Below are 20,915 nucleotides of genomic sequence, written 5' to 3'. Positions count from 1 at the left end.
TTTGTATTCCGTGACTAATACAACCCTGAGAGGATGTACAGAGTCCAATTGTATACATACTTTTTAAATTATTTAAAGGATAGCTTATATTTGTTAGATTCAGAAATTCTTAGCTAAACAACTGTATAATAGGATACCCTTACAAAGTTGTTGAACTACATATGTGTGCAATTATATTGTAAGTACAGTTTTAAACTACATTATGTAAATATAAACTGACAGAACAATTAACAGAAGAAGAAATAGCAAAGTCTTTTCTCTCCTAAATGACATTTATAACAAAACTAATGGAAGCTCTTAGACAAAAAGGGAATCAATAGCATATATATTGTTCATTTGGCTTCTGCAAATTGCACCATAACTGCCGTCCTTCCCAACAGCCAGTCTCCTGGCTTGGACCAATTTTTGCAATCCCCCATGGCAGCACATTGGGAACCTGAGATGGCACCGTCCCTTTGCACAGACAACAGTCCTGCATCACACCCTGGTAATCCATCAGCCTCGAATGCTGCAGACACAGCCATAGTTTTATAACCAAACACAGAAAACACTATATATTCATCAAAACGAGTCTCCTCTTTTCTGGGAAGGGAGATCCCCATATCCCATCTAAACTTTCACTGTGAGCGATCTCCACCTCAAGCATTTAAACACCATGTACAAGGTGCAGCAGAATTACCACTGAACCACAGCTGGGAGCTGTAACAGCCTAAAAGCTGTAGAGTCACAGACCTGGGGAAACAAGGGTGAGGACTGCAAGGGAATCAAACTCCCAGCTGAGAAAGTGGAGTATTTTTCCTTATTTCAGAAGGTCAAAGCTCAGGAGGAACATATGCTCTAAGCACAGCATGTGTTAAAGCCTCAACTTAATTTTGCAAGCTAGAGGCAGCAGAGGTTGTCAGAAATAATTGCTCACGGTTCCTGGGCAGCCCCAGGGCCCAGGATGGGGAGAGGGCACCCAGCACCCCAACGAGCCGGGGGACACCCAGAGCTCCCCCTGCCTCAGCAGTGGGGAGAGGTGCTGCCTCCAACCCCCAAACAGACTCAATAAGTCACAGAATCATTTTGGTTGGGGAGACCCTCAAGATCACCGAGTTCAACGGTTAACCCACCCCTGGCACTAACTCACGTCCCTGAGAACCTCATCACCGCGTCTGTCCAACCCCTCCAGGGATGGTGACTCCACTGCTGCCCTGGGCAGCCTGTTCCAATGCCCCCCAACCGTTTCTGGGGAGAAATGTTCCCTAATTTCCAATCTAAACCTCCCCTAGCACAACTTAAGGCCATTTCCTCTCATCTTGTCACTAGGGAGAAGAGACCAACACCCTCCACGCTACAACCAAGGAACCTGCCGAACAAGGAAAAGCCTCTTTTCCCCTCCGGGAGGACCTGTGCTCGCCCCCCTACAAAGTCCCCACAAAGTTCCCCCCGGCCCATCTCCACCGCAGCGCCCGCGCCCGCCCGGACCCTATGCAGGCGTCGCACACGGAAATAAGCGGACGGACCCTAAGAAAAGGTGCACCCTGTCGGTGACAGGCAGGCACCGCGTCCAATAAGAATCGAGAGCGCCGCCGCAAGGGCCAATGGTGCGGCGGGGCGGGCGGGAGGCGGCCGCGCGCCGGGAGCCTTGGTAACGCGCGGGCCGCGTGTGGGGAGAGCGGGCGGCTGGGGGACGGTCCGGGCCCGCCATGAAGATCGAGGAGGTGAAGAGCACCTCGAAGACTCAGCGCGTCGCCGCCCACAGCCATGTCAAGGGGCTGGGGCTGGATGAGAGCGGCACCGCCAAGCCGGCGGGGGCCGGGCTGGTGGGGCAGGAGAACGCGCGGGAGGTGAGCGGGGGGGCAGGCCGAGGTCCCCCCGGGGCTCTGCGGCCTCTTCCCCACCTGAGGCGGAGGCCTCGGGGGACCCGGTCCGATCTGTGCTGGGGGGCTTTGTAAGCGCCGTTGGTGAGGGAAAGTCTCTGCTTGGGCTCGTTCCTGTGTTGTGCGATGGGGGTTAATCACTGCTATTCCTGCCGCTACTTTTTTATATGAAGGCAGGGACTGGCTCCCGGGGTTCAGGCGTAGAAATTGGGGTGTCAAAGGCAACGGAACCCACCGAAAGGCCGGAGACTTGGTGCGAGTGTGGGCTGGAGGTTCCGTTCCAGGCCGGTGTCGCCCCTGGACGGGTGCTCGTGCTGATCTGGCGTTCTGAAAGTCAAATATTCATTTCCTGCTTTGTTTTTAAACGTTTATATACACGTGCAACTCCAGGAGGGGGAAAGCAGTCTGTGCTCTTAGGTTGGGTTTTATTGTCCGTGATTTTTTTTTTTTTTTTTAATTTTTCTGTCATCTAAAATTTTAGTAGAAAGTATGTTTTTTCTGGTCTTGCCTCCCTCTTTGTGTGCGTGAAATTGAAATCCTCTTTATTTTTAGTGGGCTCACAAAACCTAATATTTCTAAACACTTTTAGCGAGATTGGGACAACAGATACTATAGCAATACTTGTGTTAACAATGTAAATACTTATTTAACCTGTAGGCTTGTGGGATTATAGTGGAACTGATCAAAAGCAAGAAGATGGCTGGCAGAGCTGTGCTGTTGGCAGGACCTCCTGGAACTGGCAAGGTATTATTATTCTTTTTTCGATACAAAATAAAGTATTCCCAAATCTTGTTGTATTTTAATTTGTTATCAAAACCATTTTAGGGTAGTGCTTACGTAGTGTTTTCATCTACTGGGATTTTTTTCGTCAGCGTATTGACATGGTTTCCTGTTCTCTATTTCGATTTTTGCCATGTCATCAACACTGGCAGAATCCAGTGGTGTGTTCAGGCACACATAGATAATATGGTCCCTTAAAAAGAGTGTTAGGAGCTAATTTTATATTAAAAACTTAAATAGTTCTTGCTTTATTTTTTTTCCAACGCTATTTAAGGTTTTCTGCTTTTGTATCAGATGTCAAATTCAAATGCCCAGTATTGTTTCTTTAAGGTGTTTCGTAAGTCTTTGATAAAAGTCACTTTATATGTGTCTATAACTCGTTTCTATAACTCGGAGGAGGACAGTTATATGCGAGAAATATTTGTCAGACAGAATATTCTTAATATTAAATTGATAGTTGATATATGGAAGATCGTGTGATGAGGAAAGTTAACTTTGTGCAGAAAGAATCCTTTGTTAATTATAATAAAAATTAATGTATGTTTGTTTTGTTTGTTTGTTTTAAGACTGCTTTGGCTTTAGCTATTGCTCAGGAACTGGGAAGTAAAGTTCCCTTTTGCCCTATGGTTGGAAGTGAGGTCTATTCCACCGAGATCAAGAAAACAGAAGTTCTAATGGAAAACTTCCGACGTGCAATTGGTAAGTTTCAGAAAAACAGAAGAATTAAGTATTAGCATTATACTTATTTTACTTTTTCCCAGTCACCTAAAAAGGAAAAACTTTCCAGTGGTGATGGTGGTTCTCAGGTTATTGTATATTCTTTTTTCAGTGCTGATCTTGATTTAGTGAATCTCTACCACACTCAGTGGAGTCAGGTTTACTGTTTATAAATCGTAATTTAATTGTTGTATTATGGTTTATTCTACTGCAAATTCTCCTGGTTTTGCCTGTGACTCTGAATAAAGCTGAAAGAAAAATTACTTTTAGTTTCTTACATTAGCAGAAATACTTACAGGTAGGAAAATGCTCTCCTTTATTATTTTAGTGATTTCACCCTACTAAGGAAACAATCTTAATCAGGAGCTCCCAAATGACATCTTAGCCTGACTTAATATTCCAGCGAGCACAAAGAAAGTTCTGTGCCAGGAAAACAAATAGTTTAATTTAATGTCTTCCTCAATTCTAGAGTGCTTTTACGAGCTTGATGTAGATTGGTTAAATTTGCAACAGAACCTCAGTGAGTATCTAAAATCTCTCATATGATCGCTGCTGACAGCTGATAAATGCAGTTAGAAGTGGCCCTTGTTTGTAAGAGGGTTGGCTAAAGATAGTCTAACTGATCTTAGCACTGAACATATTAACAGTTAATTTTCCTGGTTTCTGCACCACATTTCCCCTTGGACTTCAGCTGAGTATTTGGTGGCAGTGAGGTGAAGGAGTCTCTCAGCTCTGCAATGAAACAAAAGTATTCCAGTGTCTTTTGTAAGAAAGCAACTCTCAGTAGTCTCTGGTCTTCTGGTTACCATGAATCTGGCAGGGCCTGGGGGCGGGAAGCCAGAGACTGAGCAGTCTGCAAAATTTCCTTGATGTGATGAAGGTCCCTGTCAGAGATTCGGAAACCTGAACCAAGAGATGAAACTTGTGCTGTCCGTATTGTCATTTCTAGTGCTAGCGGTATTTTAACTCCCGAAGGTTTAACAGCCAGCTACATTGTTAGTTCCCTGCATTCCCCAAATGACAACAGAGAGGCACTTCTAAACAAATATTGGTGTTAATGAAAGATGGAACTTCTTTTATTCCTTTCTGTTGAATTCCATGTCACATTTTCATAACACAACCTTTATTGAATATTTTAATCGGTGTGGAAAAAAACCCTCTGAAATATTTTAAAGGACTAGTAACCACCATTTCTCATAATGGAACATTTTCCGATCATGTTTAAATCTCAGTTATGCTTTAGCTTCCCTCTCTAGTAAATAAATAATTTACAAGGGTACGTTTTTTGTTGATTTTTTTCTTTATAAAATTTTGTATGCACAGTGCAATGTCAGCTGTGACTTGGTGCAGGAGAAGCTTCAGTTCATATGTCAACCAGTACCTAAAGTATTCATTTAGGTTTGGGGTTTTTTTGTGGTTTGTTTTGGTTTTTTGGGGGTTTTTGTTTGTTTGTTTGTTGGAATTTTTTTTTGGGGGGGGGGGGTGTTGCAGGATTCCTTATTAGCAGGATCTGTACACATCATCTATTGCTCATCTTGTGCATTTTACTTTCAGAGGGTTTAGCCACCTCAATTTATAAAAATGATCAGGGACGTTAACATCAATTTTTTACGTTTTTTTTCTTGGAAACAGAATCTGTCTGGTTTGGACCCGTCACTGTGGGAAGAAACTGGAATGGCTCAGAGTTGACAGAATTTTTATTGTTGGGAGTCTTATAATAACAGACTTGACAGTCTCCTGGCCAAGTACTGCTTGGGGTGTAGGAGAGTTTGTAATACTTAAGAAACATAAAAGGACAGAGTGGGAAATGAGAAGATGGAATTGTTGCACGGGTTAAAAAAGCTTCAGCAGAGAGATAAATCCTGTGTAGAGCTCATTAGCAGCTGGAAGGATGATGACAGTAGCTAATGTTAGAGCTCAGTCGCAGTAAAAAATAACTACTGGAATGGCCACTTAAATAGCGTATCTATTCCCTGGGTCTCCAAATTGTAACTGCCAGTAAATCAAACAAGCACTGTTTAACTCCATATAGTGCTATGGAATCAAAGCATGAAATAGCCCATAATTACCTTCTTGGGCTCGTGTCTCTGATTTGTAACTAAGAAATGTCTCTGCTGAAGTGTAAGAGCTCTTTCGAGAATGAAGTTTGTAGCTGATACATGCAGATTAATTTGACAACAAAGGATAATCAGCAGCAGGTCCAAAGCATCAATTATCTTTGTTCAGATCATGTTCAACTAAATATTTTCTACAGACACATCTATATGAGCTCGTTAGTTTAGATTAGAGGCAAGATTTTGAAGGAAATCTCTAGATTGTCCTCACTGACTTGGCTTTGGTTTGTGTTGTGGAGCAGACTCTGAGCATGTGAATTGGATTCATTTCAGATGAAATGAAAGTGGAAGATGTGCTTTAGCAGCATACAAAATATACCCCAAACACAAATGGGCTTCCAGTTTTTCAGAGCAAAATAGGGCTGGTGCTGAAAGTTTAAAAGCAAAACAAAAAGGAAAAACAAACCTGTGAATGTCAACTTCTCGGCACAGCAGTTTTACTGTACAGATTCCCATATTGCTTCACATTCCTTGGATATGCAGCCTATGTGATGCAGCCTTCTCTAGATCAGTTTTAGAACTCAAAGGTTAATTTTTTTTGTCCGATGTTTTAGCATACCTGAAAAACATTTTTAAAAATACTGAAATTAACTTTATGTAGAACTTTTAATGTAGAGCTAAATAAAGGAAAGGAAACATTTCTTACCAAGAACTTAGATTATATACAATTAACCTTTTCTCACATTTCAGATCCTGGACTTAATTTGGGTCCAGTAGAGGGAGACAGACTCATATTTGTCAGTTCTTTATATTCCCCTATCAGCAACTCAAGATTACTGGTGAAGTGTCTGATCTATTTCAAAGCAAAATGAAAAGTTATGGAACAAGAAAAGTTTTATAAAGTCCCAATAGCCTCAGACTGGGCAGGATGACTTCCTTATATCTTGTTACAGCCCATTCATTATTTTTGGTATGGCATGTGTGTCTCATAAAATACTTTATATAGTCTCTTCAGATGTGGCTTCTTTGAACTTTTATGTAGTTAGAACGTCTGCATAATTGTAGTGGTGGTGGTGATGATAGTGGGTTTTCTTTGGAACAGCCTAGCTCCAAAACACTTCAGCTCTGTATTATTCATCGATTTAAAATAACTTAGTTAGTTACAATAGTTGTGTGTAGAATAAAAGATACTCAGATATGATGATGATTGCTCAACTGTCTAAAAAAACCCAACAAAATAAGGATGTCATGGTCAGCTATTTTGAAATAGTTTTAAATAGTAGCATTGTAGCAGTTTCTGCTAAATTTTATTTATCTCACCTCCTCCTATTCACTTGAAAAAAATTTTTAAGTTATACATTAACCTTTTCTTAATTTTTACAAGGTTCTAACAGAATACCTAGTAATCAGTTTGTCATTTTTAATTCAGTTGCTGAAATGTAAAGTATTTTATGAAGTTACTTTTTTCTCCTGTATTTTTCTTTACTTTGGCTCTTCTGATGGTCCAAAAATTGTTTAAAACTCACAGTTATATTAGTGTCACTAGTTTCAGAAGATAATCTGTTTCTTTGACTTCAGCGTCGGGTAACAAATCAAGCAAATCTTCTCTTTGGGGGAGGGAAAAGAGAGAGGATACTGACATTTGCTTCAAGAACTAATAATAACAAACAGAAGAAAATAATTTCTTGGAGTGTAATAAATTGCTTTGCAGGGCAGAAGTTGGGCTGAACTTCCGTTCTGATGACACAGGACGAATATTCTCACATAATATTGAAGAACAGAGCAATAACTCATCTTTACTTTTAAAAATAACAACCATTAAATGTCATGTAGCCTAATAATATGTTACATTCTGTTGGCAGTAATGCCGTAGACTCTTGAGTGTATACAGCCATTGATTTGTGTACTGAAACTATTCTGAATTTCTTGCAGGGTTGAGGATAAAAGAGACCAAGGAGGTTTATGAAGGAGAAGTCACAGAACTCACTCCATGCGAGACTGAAAATCCTATGGGGGGCTATGGCAAAACCATCAGCCACGTAATTATAGGACTCAAAACTGCAAAAGGAACCAAACAGTTGAAGGTATGTATGGTAGAAACTCAACAATTTCTGTAAGTATTTCAGGTCTGCATCTTTTATTTTTAGCACTTATTTCCATTTCAAGCTCATGATCCCTGTCTCTGTAGAACGGGGATGCCAGGAGGTTGTTTTCTTTTGCTAGACAACTTTATCCTCTTCCTGAGTGCGTACATTTATCTGCTTTATGTAGAATATTTAGAATGTTAGTCTTGTCTCCTACTAATTGAAATTGGGAATAAGCCCATTGCTCAGTTAGCAGCCCCTGTAATTTTTCTGCTTGGCAGCACACACTTGTACATCTTCAACAAGTTAAAGGGGAGTTTAAGCAGGAAGAGATCCTAGTTCAGTTTTGCAGCATTACCAGTACCACAGAAAAATTGGCAGAGTTGGAAATCTGAGCTATGATCTGGCTCAGTCTGTGATACGCTCGCTCTGACCCTGGCTATAAATTCACGTTCATGATAACAAACATATGAGAAAGGTCTCGTTTTTGTTTTCCTCATTCTCAACTGAATTTTCGAGGATGGTTTTGGGAAATCCTGTCTGTTCCGGTAGAAATTGTTCTTTCTGTCACATCCCTTCTTTCTACATGGGGAAATATGCTCTAGTGAATATTTGATAGAGAACTGGAAATGAAGCTGGTACGTTGCCAGCTCAGACCCACTTCCCCTTTGTTCTCTTGTACAAGTCTCTGTCCATGTTGTTCAATTTCCCTGTCAGAGCAGGAGAGAATTGAAAGCTGTCTCTGTTGTTAAGTATCATCTTGCATTTGTTCATTTTGAAAACAAGAAAATGCAGAGCAAAAGTGAATAAACACATACTGAGAGAAACAAAAGCATCTAATGTTTTCCACATCCACTCTCCCTCACACAGCTCCACAGAGGATTTAAAAAAAAAAAAAAAGAAATTAAGTAGCATAATTCAATGCTATAGCCAGATTTTTTAATAAAAGTTTTGCTAGAAAGTGAGAGAAGTGCTGCTTCCTAAGTATAAATATATTGTTGCATTACACAAAGGCATATTTTGTGATAATAACTGGTATCATTATCGTTACGTTTCTGGCACTTAACGTCACTTCCTTCAGACAGCAGACTTTTTGGTAAGAAAGTAAGTTCTCTGCATCTTCTTCCAGATTTATTCTCTATCACTACTCCCAAGTGTTACAGCTCTATAAAATCCTAGAGGCATTGCTGGGGGGAGTTGCAGTTTAATTTTGCCTGGTGAGGGTGAGCTTTAGACCACATTTCTTTTCCTTGATTACCATAACAATATGGAATTGTTTTGACCAACTGCGATGTTTGGTTGTTTCCAGCTGGACCCCAGCATATTTGAAAGCTTGCAGAAGGAGCGAGTGGAAACTGGTGACGTTATTTATATTGAAGCAAACAGTGGAGCCGTCAAGGTAAAAGTTCTGCATTTTGATGCCGGTGTGTGTTTCTTGCAGATCTTTCTCTGCCTTTGTCAGAAGGCTCTCCGGTTTATTAACCTTCACTGACGTGAAATGGTTACGTGGAAGTTTTAAGAAGAGCCCAGTGTTTTCCTTATCTGGAGAGAAAATTCTCTGTTGCACTGAAAGAACGTGGTCATCTAGTTCACAATTAAGGTCATCTGGCGAGGAAGCTATCACTGATGCTGTCTGGATGAGTTTTCTTTTCTGTAAGATCGAGACATCTTTAAGGGAAGAGGGGAAATCCAAAGCAACTTTAGCCATTTTCAGGCTGACATGTGCAGTGTATTTAATCTTTCTTTTATCGCTCTGGTATTTTCTCCACAAGATATATACACGTAGAAGGGAATACTGCATTAGTTAGCATTCTTTTCATATCTGATTTAGAAAGCAGTGTACAGCGATTCTTGCTGTTTAATGGATGAGCATAATATTTTGTATCATATAATAAATCACCTACCTACAAAGGAGTCTTGAACAGTTCTCCCAATCTCTAGCTAATCTGCTGGATTTGTCCTTTAGCAAGAATTACATACGGTTAAAAGAAAGTGAGAGGAGTGGAATATTCTTACAACTGAAAATATCAGGTGTTTTTCAACAGAGTTTTTGAGCTTTGATCAGTAGATAGGGTGTGCCTGTTACTAAGCAGGGTAGGATGTCTGAATTGTCAGCTGAAGCTTGTCAGGACTGGAATTGTGAACTAAGCCCTTTATCAAGTTCATGTCACTCAAGGTTTTGGCACTGAAACTTATTCTATACCTGGGTTTCTCTTTGCTTCTCCTCAGAGGCAAGGCAGGTGTGATATCTATGCTACGGAATTTGACCTTGAAGCTGAAGAGTATGTTCCCTTGCCAAAGGGTGATGTGCACAAAAAAAAGGAAATTATTCAGGATGTCACCCTGCATGACTTGGATGTGGCCAATGCTCGACCTCAGGTATCTGACTCTGCAGATGAAGCCTTTACAGAAAAGTTCTTTGATGTAGATGTGATGGTCACTGGAATAATCAAGAAGTAGAAAGTTGAGCTGTCCTAAATCACTCTCGAAGATTCCACAATAGGAACAGCTGTAGGTGTTACCCCTGGAGGCCAGTCTTTCCCAACACTACAGAGAACAGCAACATGGATATTTGGGATCTGCTACCTTTGCAGTTAATGCCTAATCTAGACCTAGCTCTCCCCTTCCCTCCACCGTTGCGCCCCATCCCCTGCAGAAAAAGAGCAGTGTGGGCTGCTCCTCTTGACCAGGAAAAGAGATTAGGACTGTCTCTCCAGAAGGAAAGTTGCCTACAGGTGCGAGGTAGCAGCAGCCAGATTGGCGTCATTTTATTTATCAAAAAGTTCTTCATACAAATTAATTTAGTCTCCTTTGTGTTTATGGGTTTGTGGCCATAAATGGAAGCTGCAAGCACTATGACAAAAGGTCACTTTAGTATTTTTGACAGCTGTGGATTTTGTTGATGTCTCTGCTTCCTTCAGAAATGTTTCATAACCTCTAGCTAAATTCCCTTGTGACTCTCGGTACAGCTCTAAACATATTGCAGCAAAAAACAGAAAATGGAAGAATTACTCCTTGCCGTATCTTAACATAGAGTTATTGAGGGAACTCCATCTATGTCATAAACAAAAGCCACTGACAATATAGTATCTTTGGTTAAAGTTTGGCATCTCTACAGTATGATACTACAAGCCCTTATACCTACTCCATTTCAAAATAAACATCCTTTTTCCAACGAAATAATTTACAGGATAAAAATCAAGGTGTTCAAAACGTTTAAAACTCAGCATAATCATTGCTATGTTTACAGGCTAAACGCCCACTGTGCATACAGGCAATCCAAGTCTCTTGTTCACTGAGAATTTTACTCCTTAAGAGCTTCTCTGTGACAATTTTTATAACAGCGGTTACCTCATTTTGGTTTTTTATGTTCTGGAAATGACCGAGGCTCAAGAAAGGGTGAGGAGGTAGCTAAATGATTACGTTTAGAATACTGCTGCAGTGAAGTGACCTAATGTTTGACAGATTATCAACCACTGCTGATATAAACTATCAAAGAAACAACTTCTTTAACCAACTCCTGGTTTATAAAATTCTCATGGTATGTGTTTACTACAAGACCTCATAGCCGATCTGTAACTTTCTTTTCCCAGGGTGGGCAAGACATCCTTTCTATGATGGGACAGTTGATGAAGCCGAAGAAAACTGAAATCACTGGTATGAATCCTGTGTGGTATTTTTAGACCAACACAACCTGTATATTTACCAGTTAGAAAGTGATTAAAAATAGGGTTATTCATGTACCATCTCTAAATGAATGCCTACATAATATTTATTCATAAATATTCTGATTTCAAAAAGCAGTGATAGAGCTGCTAGAATTGCAAGGGCTGGAAACAGTACAACACGTTATCGGTTCACACACAGAGTGATAAAATACGTACTGTGCTATATGCACCTGTGCTGGGGAGAAACGGCTGAGAATGCAAGTGCCGTCCCCTTTCTCAAAACACTCCTGCCAGACAGTGTGAGCTTCACACTTCCACAAAGAGCCAAACTGAACAACAAAACAAATCTAATAAGTCGTTAGGACGCATGCTTATGAGAAGCAACCACACTGAACTTGTGTAGAGTAGAAAAACGGCTTCTAAAGACTCCAGCCTTGCTTTGGTTTAGACACCTCTATAACAGCCGTGTATTGACTTGTTGCTCTAAGTGCACTGCTGCTCTTCGTACCCACAGATTGTTGGGGAAAAAAAAATCTGCAGAAAGATCTATTCTCCTTTCTGCTTTGAAAGAAATGATGTTTCAGTAAGTGACCATCTAAATTTAGATCAAAGTCTGTTTCAATACCCAACCGGAATGGTGGTCTTGTGAAGTATCTCATCTGTTCCAGAGGTCACTTTGCTTATTCTAATGTCAGATTTATCAGTGTAACATCTTGCATAGCTTTGAGATCCATCTGTTCACAGAAATTTATGTAGCCCTTTTTTGTTGTTGTTAAACACAACTTCTTTGCTGAAATATAGTAGCAGTATTTTATTTTTTCAGTGACGCTCTTCTCAGCCATGCTTGGAAACCTCGTTAAGTTTCATGTTTTAAACTGAAGTTTGACTGACTTCCCACCCACCAAACTCCCCAAACCCACCAAAGTCATAGTTTTTCACTGGCCATGTGAGGGGACAGAGTACCCCAGTTAAGTGCTACAAGTTTAGAAATATTTGTCTGCACAGACGTCTCCCCAATACAGTGGTGAATGCCACAGAATTTTAGTGTCACAGATGCTTTTCCCTGTGGTAGTAAGATTCCAAACCTTGAAAAAAAATTCAAAAAGAATTTTACTCACCTAAAGTCTTTCATACAGACCTATAGTTCACCAGCAGAACAACTAACTGTTTCTTTTCGTTCTCAGACAAACTTCGAGGAGAGATAAATAAGGTGGTAAATAAATACATTGATCAGGGCATCGCAGAACTAGTCCCAGGTGTACTCTTTGTAGATGAAGTTCACATGTTGGATATTGAGTGTTTCACATACCTGCACCGAGCGCTGGAATCTTCCATTTCCCCTATTGTCATCTTTGCTTCCAATCGCGGAAACTGCATTATCAGGTATGATGTCTAAAGTTGAATTTTCCAGGCTGCATTTGTCCATGAACCTTAGAAATTAACTGTATCAGCAGAGTTATCATCTGAAGGCTTTTGTCTCTGATACTGTCAACCGTGATAATCCCTGGGTTACAAGGTGTTAGTACTCAAGAGCCGCTTGTGAGCTTCACACTGGGACAAGCGCTTAATGCCAGGCTGAGTTAAAGCAGAATGGAATTCCTCCTTTTATTTCCACTGACACATCCCTCTTTCTCCAACAGCTTCTGAATTGTCTTATTTCCTGGGTGATCTGTAACAATTACCTTTCTCATTAGATACCTCAGCACATCTGTTGCTTGCACATTAGGGACATGAAAAAGCACCAGGGCTACAAAACTCTAACGTTGACAGTTTCCTGCTGCTTCTGGATCATTTTGCTGTTCGCTGTCTTCTTTGCATCAGATTTAAGCTTCCTGTTCTCACTGTTACAGCATGTTCAGCATCTCCCTACCCTTCGTTATTTCCTACTCTGTTGGTCTGGCTTTTTGTGATTTTGCAGTCTTGCCAACTAACTTGTTTTTAATCTCCACTCCAGTTCGTGTCTCCACTTCAATATTTTGCCCCCACGCAATGCATTCTTTGCGTGTTCAGTAAAAGTGCTCTCCTCTTTCAGATTCTTCCTTAAGTCCTACTGCTAATTTGTGGTCTAGGTCTAATTATGTCTAAACAAACTGTCATTAGCAGTGATTGCTACTCTGTAAATTGATTTACTTCAGCTGTGTAGCCAGCTATTCCTTTCCCTCTTAGTGGCTCATCTGGTATTAATCTTTCTCTGCTTACATTGCTTAGAAGTGAAGGTGATAAGCCCTTCAGAAATGTTTAAGGTGGACATTGCAGCGCTCTCTTCGCAACGGCATCATTAAATAAGGCTGTATTGTAATACAGTGCAGGGAAACACGAAGGAAAGCATCACCTCTAAGTATTTTTGAGTGGCATGTTTAAGAGCTCCAGAAATAGTATTTGTTTCCCTCGGGCTGTCCAGTATGAACTTCAGAATGTTTCCTGTCTCTACCTGGGGAATGTGTATCTATGGGAAGACACAAGAATTGTAAACTAGTAGATGTGCAGTCACAACTGATTTTAGTAAAATCAATTTACTGAACTCAGACTAGTATCTGATCTCTTCCTGTTTGGTTTCTCCTGTAGAGGCACAGAGGACGTGGTGTCTCCTCATGGAATACCGCTGGACCTGCTGGACCGAGTGATGATCATCCGAACCATGCTGTATACACCCCAAGAAATGAAGCAGGTATGCGCAGCATTTTAAGAGCAATTCTAAAAAGTCCCTGGAGTTCTGATCTACTGAGATGACTGCTCTGCCTCTGAATATTCTGCTCCTATAGAGCTGTTTGACACTTTGTGGTCACCAGGGTTTGTGCCAGAAAGCTTACCACTTCCTAAATGCATGCTGCTGGAGTAACCGCTTCCAGTAAAGTGGTTAAAATCTGTGTGCAATCCCTCTGATTTCCACTCACTGATGAGCTGTAGTGGGGAGTATATCTAGAGCCAAATGTGGCATCTCACTTGCGTGAAATAGCACGAAATGTTAGCTGACCTTTGCTCTTGCACAGATTTGCTTTCCATAGAGTTTGCACATTCCAGCAGGGTAGTGCTTTTTCAGTCATAGAATCATAGAATCATTTCAGTTGGAAAAGACCCTCAGGATCATAGAGTCCAACCATAATCTAACCTAACTCTAGCACTAAACCATGTCCATAAGAACCTTGTCTAAGTGCCTTTTAAACCCCTCCAGGGATGGTGACTCCACCACTGCCCTGGGCAGCCTATTCCAATGCCCGACAGCCCTTTCCGGGAAGGTTTTTTTTTTCCTAAACTTCCCCTGGTGTAACTTGAGGCCATTTCCTCTTGTCCTATCACTTGCTGCTTGGGAGAAGAGACCAACACCCTCCAAGCTCCTTTCAGGCAGTTCAGAGATCAGAAGGTCTCCCCTCAGCTCCCGTTCTCCAGGCTGAACAGCCCCAGCTCCCTCAACTGCTCCTCATCACACTTGTGCTCCAGCCCCTCACCAGCTTTGTCGCCTCCTCTGAACTCTCCAGCACCTCAGTGTCCTTGTTATGATGAGGGGCCCATAACTGAAGTCAGTATGAGATGAAGTGTCACATTTTGGGACCTTTGGTCCCAGACCTCGGGCTCTTCCTCCATGCAAGGGATGACAGGGATTGTGGAACACAACTTCACACGCTGCATTTGTCCCTCCGTGCTCTGTACTGTAGCTTTAACCTGCTAGAGCTGTCTCCTGAAACTGAGAGGATTTCCATGCTTCTAGTCAAGTTTGGAAATGTAAGCACAGTGAGTGTTGCAGAGATACGCTTCTGAATGCCTGAAACTTTTCCTGTGGGGCCATCACACTGTATTGTGTATCGATTATAATACTTGGGTCCATTACGATGCTTCGTGTCAAAGATCCCCCTCATTAGCGTCTCAATGCTGCGGAGTGACACAATGCAGAAGGCATTATGGTATATCATGTCAATTCTTTGTATTATTTAAGAGATAGTGTCAATGGAGGAGAGCGTTGTCATGAGATAATAGTCTCCTGCTGCTGGATACGTGCCAAGGTGAAGCTGAGGCATTTATCGAATATAAACGGAGATGAAAAGCTTCATTTCACTTGGTTTGAGGGGCTTTGCACATGTGGCTCTTGTGAGCCACTCTCAGGGTGATTTTTTTTGTACCTAAGAGGGCATTTTAAAGCATTATGGTATAGATTACAGTAAAAGCAGCCTGGTGATTTAATAGTACAATTATGTTTTGTTTGTATACAACACAAATTTTAAAGTGTGACCTTTACTCAGTCTGGAGAGTCAGAGACCGTTGTCTGGACTTCCCTGTATGTGAATTTTGTGTAGTTAGCGGGATGTACTCAGAGTTACTTTTTGTTAAGGTTGTTATGTGTAATACCTGCCTAGTGTGCTGTATTACCGTGCAAATAATACACTGTTAAAGAGCATGTTTCTGAACTGCTGATTTTCTGAAGAGCTGGGTAAGTGCTGCGATTTCCACTCTGCCCAGGGGTGAAGGAAAGGGAGTGTTTGCAGTAGCATTTCCTAAAGCTAAAAACAGAATCCAGACATTATGTCACATAAATCACGTTCCTACAGTCATATAATCTCATCTACCCTTAAAGTAAGACTTTTGAATGACGACTCCTCTTGGGAGAAGAGGAGGAGCTATTATACTTCACTTTGGTTTCTAACTACATACAGTTGAGGAGGTTTAAAAATAAGATGTCCATAAATTTCTCTATTTTTGCTCAAATTTTTCTTTCACACCAGGAAGAAGTTTTCACTGCTGGTGTTTCTGTGTGAGACTCTTCACCTGGGCCTTTCACAATTGATTTACCAGCACAAGAGTTGTCCGTTTGTTCATAAGCAGTTCAGAATATTTCTCTTTGTGTTGATAAAGTAGAAATCCTGATGTGTCGCTCTGCTGGGAGAACAAGACCCACAGTTACCTTACTGCAACCAGAACAGGGAGGAAATTCAATTTTATCCGTATTCTAGTCAGGTATTGTTGTAATCAAACTTCTTTGCATATGTGCCTGTTGTTAGATAGTAGAGGTTATAACTGGGACTTTTTGTTCTTGATGTATAAACACTTCCTTTCCTATTTTATAGCAACTTATTGATAATATGCGTATTTGCTGGGTTAATGGCATGAGCCCCGATCCTTCAGGAAGGTTCTACCCCATTGCTAGATAAAAAGTTATTTTTAAAAAGTTGTTAAAGATGTGGCATTCAAGATACCCTTTTTTTTTTTTTCCTAGAAGGGGAAGAGTAAAGTACCAGTATTTAAATTAATGGAAAGTGATGTTTGAGTGATCTAAACAATAGAAAAAAAATCTTCAAATTTAAATAGGAATTTGCAGCAGCATTGCCAATATTCAGTATTAATATCTGAGCAAAACTTCCTGCCGTTTAGCCCCTCTCTTTTACTCCATTCCCTACCCTGACTCCCCTAGCACATTTTTATGGCTTTAATTTAAACGAGCGCTTCTTGATATCTTGTTTACAAAGCTGCCAAAGTGAAAAATACCTGTATTATATGAGGCTTGCAGTTCCAGAGTTATCTCAGCACTACAACACAACATCATTATCCAGTCTGCCCCTTATCACTCAGCTGGTAATACGGGCTACCGAGAGACTTGTGCCACTTTTGTTACAGCTTTATATGCTCAGGCTTATTGGTGATATCTTGCTCTCCAACTTTGTAAAGATCTTCAGACTGGTACAAGCCTGAGACTGTTCTTGAAAGATTAGATTCTTCTCAGTGATTTTTTTTTTTTTTTCTTCTTGCCGGAATAGGTGAATCATAGAAAGTAACTTTTTGATTTATTTTACTATCTTCTTGTCAATTGAATAAAAACTGTGTCTCGAGCTGCTAAGGGAAGGGCATCGCTTTCTGGAGGGCTCTTTGGAGGGCTCTGCTGTGTAGCTGCAGCGATATGCTGCAAAATTCAGTAACTAACGGGTGTAGCCGTCCACGAGACTCCGGCTGCCGCTTCCCGCAGACTTCTTCTGTTTTCTTGTATAACTTCTTATTTTCTGCTCCTTACTAGTAGACAGACTTTGCTAACCACGCAGAGTTGTCAGGAAGGGTTAGTGGTCCAGACATGTTACTTTACCTGCCTTTTGTGCTCATCCATTTTTTGATGTTGTATTTGCCTATTCGAAGACTTAAAACTCTACAAATCCTAGTTTAGTGGTAAGTTACACTGGGCTAATTCCAGGCCATTTCGTGTTACGGCACGTCTCAGCTCAAAGCTGACAGTTTCCAGGTACTAAACTAAGTAGTACAGCGTGCTCATTTGCTAATCTGGGCTGCTATCTCGCTTATTCATCCCAACAGATCATAAAACTTCGTGCTCAGACAGAAGGAATTAATATCAGTGAAGAATCTCTAAACCATTTAGGGGAAATTGGTACCAAGACAACCTTAAGGTAAGTTGAGCTGGGTTGGCTTTTCTCTTAAACACGACCGGGTCTCAAAACACAGTAGGATAACTCAATCTTGAAGTGAGACAGCCCTCTCCTGTACAGTCGTGTGGTCTGTTAAGAACAATACTAACATTAAAAAAGAACCGTGATCCTCTTCCTTCCTCCTTCATAGAATGTACATGCTAGAGGGTCTTGCAGATTTTTTTTATACGTGTATTCAGTCCACGGGGCTGCACCGAACTGTAATTTTTCCCCGTTTGACCGCAGGTACGCTGTGCAGTTACTGACCCCGGCCAACCTGCTGGCCAAGATCAACGGCAAAGACAGCATCGAGAAAGAGCACATTGAAGAAATCAATGAACTCTTCTACGATGCCAAATCCTCAGCAAAAATCTTGGCTGATCAACAAGAGAAGTACATGAAATAAAGAGTTTATCGCGTTAGATGCTTTGAAGTGGCGTTAACCCTCACCCAGGGCTCGTTTAATTACTGAATGAGAAATGTTAATGGCTTGTCTCTTTGGGGACTGAAAAATATTTAAATGTTGGACTGCTTTGTCAGACCAGAGTTAGCGATCAAGTGTTCCTGTTTCATTATCAATAATAAGATGCACCGCAATGTCTGTGTAACATCTTAGTCTCCCTTTTATGAGTATAGATATGAAATTAATAGCTCTTGACCCATCAGTTTTGTCTTTAGACTTCATTACAGAAGAGCTCTAACTAAAGTTGATGCTTAAGAACAGTCTATTTTCTTTATGAATGTTGCTTTAAGATAGTTTCCTTTTACAGATTGAGAACCTTTTTTTTTTTTAATCAAAGTTTGTCTGAAGTGCTTTATAATAAAATAATTTCACAAATATTGGAAGCTTCCCTGCGTTTGCCCTGGGTGTTAACCTGCCTAAAGAAACAGGTACATCGGTTGGAATTAACAAAGCCAAACATGAGTAAAATGGATTGGCAACATAAAAATAGACCTACAGCAAAGGAAAGAAATGGTAACTGGACCTTTCTAAAGTGTTTACTCTTTGGTAGGTCTTGATTTTTATTTTCTGAGGGTGTCTTGGGAGAATGCAGAAATACATAATAGCCCTCTTTAAAGCCTTTCTTCCAGAGTAACTTACCCTTTCTCTGTGTTTTCACAAGGCGGATTGAAAAAACATTACTGTCCGTCATGGTCAGCCATTTTTTTCACAATGTTCTGCCCCCACTTTATTGATCACCTAGGATCAGAAAAACATAAAAATAAAAAAAATCACAAACTAAAAATGTATGAGTATTCACACGTAAAAGTGAAAGTTAGCAGAACAATAGTGAAAAGAATAACCCAATAATTAAGGTCTGAAGCCCTGCTCTGCACAGACTTCGTATGAACTTCGCCTTAGTCTCTTGTTCACACAATGTGCTTCCTGGTTCTGTAGAGCGTGGATACCGGAGTGTTTCACAGCACCTTGAGGATAAATGATTTTAAGATTAAGATCCTTGTAACACTGAAATACAAATCTGTACATAGATGAACCAGGAAAAAAAATGTAGCAGCTTCATAAAATAACTCACCTCATGTTCTTCATTAGAACCTTCAGTGATTTAAGAAACTTCATGTACACTTACTTAAATGAGCGTAGTTCTTAGGGTAGAGTGGGAGGGGAAGAAATAGTAACTTGTCACAGGAACCCAGTTTTAAACACCCTTTTTAGCAGCTGCAAAGTGAAGAAGATAAGTTTGCAATTAATACTTTTAGCTCATCAGACATGTTAATGAGGAGCTTGCTGACAAGTACCAAACATACACACAGCTACTGAGCCTCCTGCGAGTCCTGCACGGCCGGTCAGCGGTTCCGCACACTGGGACAATTGCGGTAGGATTACAGGAGGCAGACACTGGCAATGGCTTTTGGGGTGTTTTTTTTTAATATTAAAAAAAAGGGGGGTGGGGGGAGTTGAAAAACACCTGGTATTCAATTGGTGTCCTGAGAGGTTTTATTTTAAGAGTTCCTGGTAGTTAGAGAAGCTGAAACAATCACAGAGCCATAGCCTATTTAGAGAAAATAGATTTACGTGGCTTAGTTGCTATGTGTCAAATACAAAAAAGCTTCCTAGTGAAATCGCAGAATTCTCACTTCCAAAACTAACGCATAAGCTCGGTCGTCAACTTCTTAGGAAAGGAATCCAACTGCTAAAAACCTCTGTCCTCACCCTCAGCTGCTGCAGAGGTTTGTCTCTCCTTACACCCAAGAGCTGTTTGTGGAAATCACCCATGATTTTTCCACTCCAAAAACCATGGACTGGACAGCGGAGACTGCTGGGGAACAGAAAGCAGAGCTGGATGGTTTGGATTTAATGATGCTTTGATCACATTCTACCATCTCAGCCATGTAAAAACCTGTCCCATTCTTCAAAGTAAAATTCAGCACTCTGTCGGCCAGCCCCAGTTAGCTTTTGTATTTTAAATAATCCATCTACTTTGTCTGCAACTAAACAATAGTGACAAGAGATTTTTAATGAATGTTTTTTAGTTTATCCATGAATATTTTTGGCCAAGAAGCAGCTGTACTTTCAAACCTCAAGCCCCTCTCTGTTACTGACTCCAGCAGAACAAAGGTCGCAATTACCATCAGACTAATTTTCGCAGCGCTTCTAAAATCTCTTTTTACTGCAGCAGGACGGTGTGTTCTGCGAGTGCTGTGGTACGACCGAGAGAGACCCAGTGAATTCAGCCACCGCCTGGTCAAAATTGAACCTTTTTGTCCTGTCACAGTTTGAAAGTCCTTCCTGGCAATGATGAATGTCAGTATTTATAAGTACGATTTTTCTGAGTTTTCCTGAAATATCTAGCTGATTGATTTAGAAAGAATAAGCCCTGAATAATTCTGAATGCCGGAGCTGTTCCAAGTCCCAATCAATGTTTGATGGCGTTGGCTTTTTACTGAGAAATTCTTTGTTCGCGCAGCAGCAAAAGACCGACCAGGGCAGCGAAGGGTGGGACCTCCTGCAATACCGAGATCTTCACACCGCCCTTCCCACCGCCTACTATAGGCAAGAGGAGGTAGAAACTCTTTGTTTCTCCTTTGGCAAACCCATTATTTCTTTGCTTACCAAGTGTTCTTTATCAAAATTCAAGCTCTGTAAAACCGGGGAGAAATATCTGTTCTCACAAGTAGTAAAACAAGCGATCCTCTGTAAAACTCCGGCTGGACGGGCTGCCAGAGCCTGGAGAGCGCGTAAAGACCGAGGAAGAAGCGAACTCGGGTGCCACACGCTGAAAACGGGCGGTTCTGTCCGACCCCAGTTCCGCGACTGATGGTACCTGTAACTTCAGACTTGACTGCAGGTGCAGAACTTGACTTTAGGAGGAAAACAAGATCTCAAAATACA

At 41.0% G+C, this 20,915-nt stretch overlaps 1 protein-coding gene across 1 annotated transcript; it reads left to right on the top strand.

Moving 5' to 3' along the window:
• The first annotated feature begins 1,614 nt into the window (after window positions 1-1,614).
• RUVBL1 (RuvB like AAA ATPase 1) lies at window positions 1,615-18,372 on the top strand. The gene is made up of 11 exons (XM_065642558.1): window positions 1,615-1,829; window positions 2,520-2,606; window positions 3,209-3,341; window positions 7,346-7,497; window positions 8,807-8,896; window positions 9,727-9,876; window positions 11,091-11,154; window positions 12,350-12,548; window positions 13,731-13,833; window positions 17,454-17,545; window positions 17,810-18,372. The coding sequence occupies exons 1-11, from the start codon at window positions 1,689-1,691 to the stop codon at window positions 17,967-17,969; spliced, it is 1,371 nt and encodes a 456-aa protein (XP_065498630.1). The 5' UTR covers window positions 1,615-1,688; the 3' UTR covers window positions 17,970-18,372.
• Window positions 18,373-20,915: the final 2,543 nt, after the last annotated feature.

The sequence above is a fragment of the Caloenas nicobarica genome, chromosome 11, assembly GCF_036013445.1.
Source record: "Caloenas nicobarica isolate bCalNic1 chromosome 11, bCalNic1.hap1, whole genome shotgun sequence".
Taxonomy (NCBI): Eukaryota; Metazoa; Chordata; class Aves; order Columbiformes; family Columbidae; genus Caloenas; species Caloenas nicobarica.
The sequence above is the reverse complement of the archived record's forward strand: the minus strand, read 5'-3'. Positions and strand labels throughout refer to the sequence as shown.

Excerpts from the sequence above, each read along its gene's own strand:
- RUVBL1 (XM_065642558.1), top strand. The coding sequence starts at position 1,689 with ATGAAGATCGAGGAGGTGAAGAGCACCTCGAAGACTCAGCGCGTCGCC. Across the intron at positions 11,155-12,349 it reads GAAGAAAACTGAAATCACTG|ACAAACTTCGAGGAGAGATA; the intron begins GTATGAATCCTG and ends TTTCGTTCTCAG. Across the intron at positions 13,834-17,453 it reads CACCCCAAGAAATGAAGCAG|ATCATAAAACTTCGTGCTCA; the intron begins GTATGCGCAGCA and ends TCATCCCAACAG.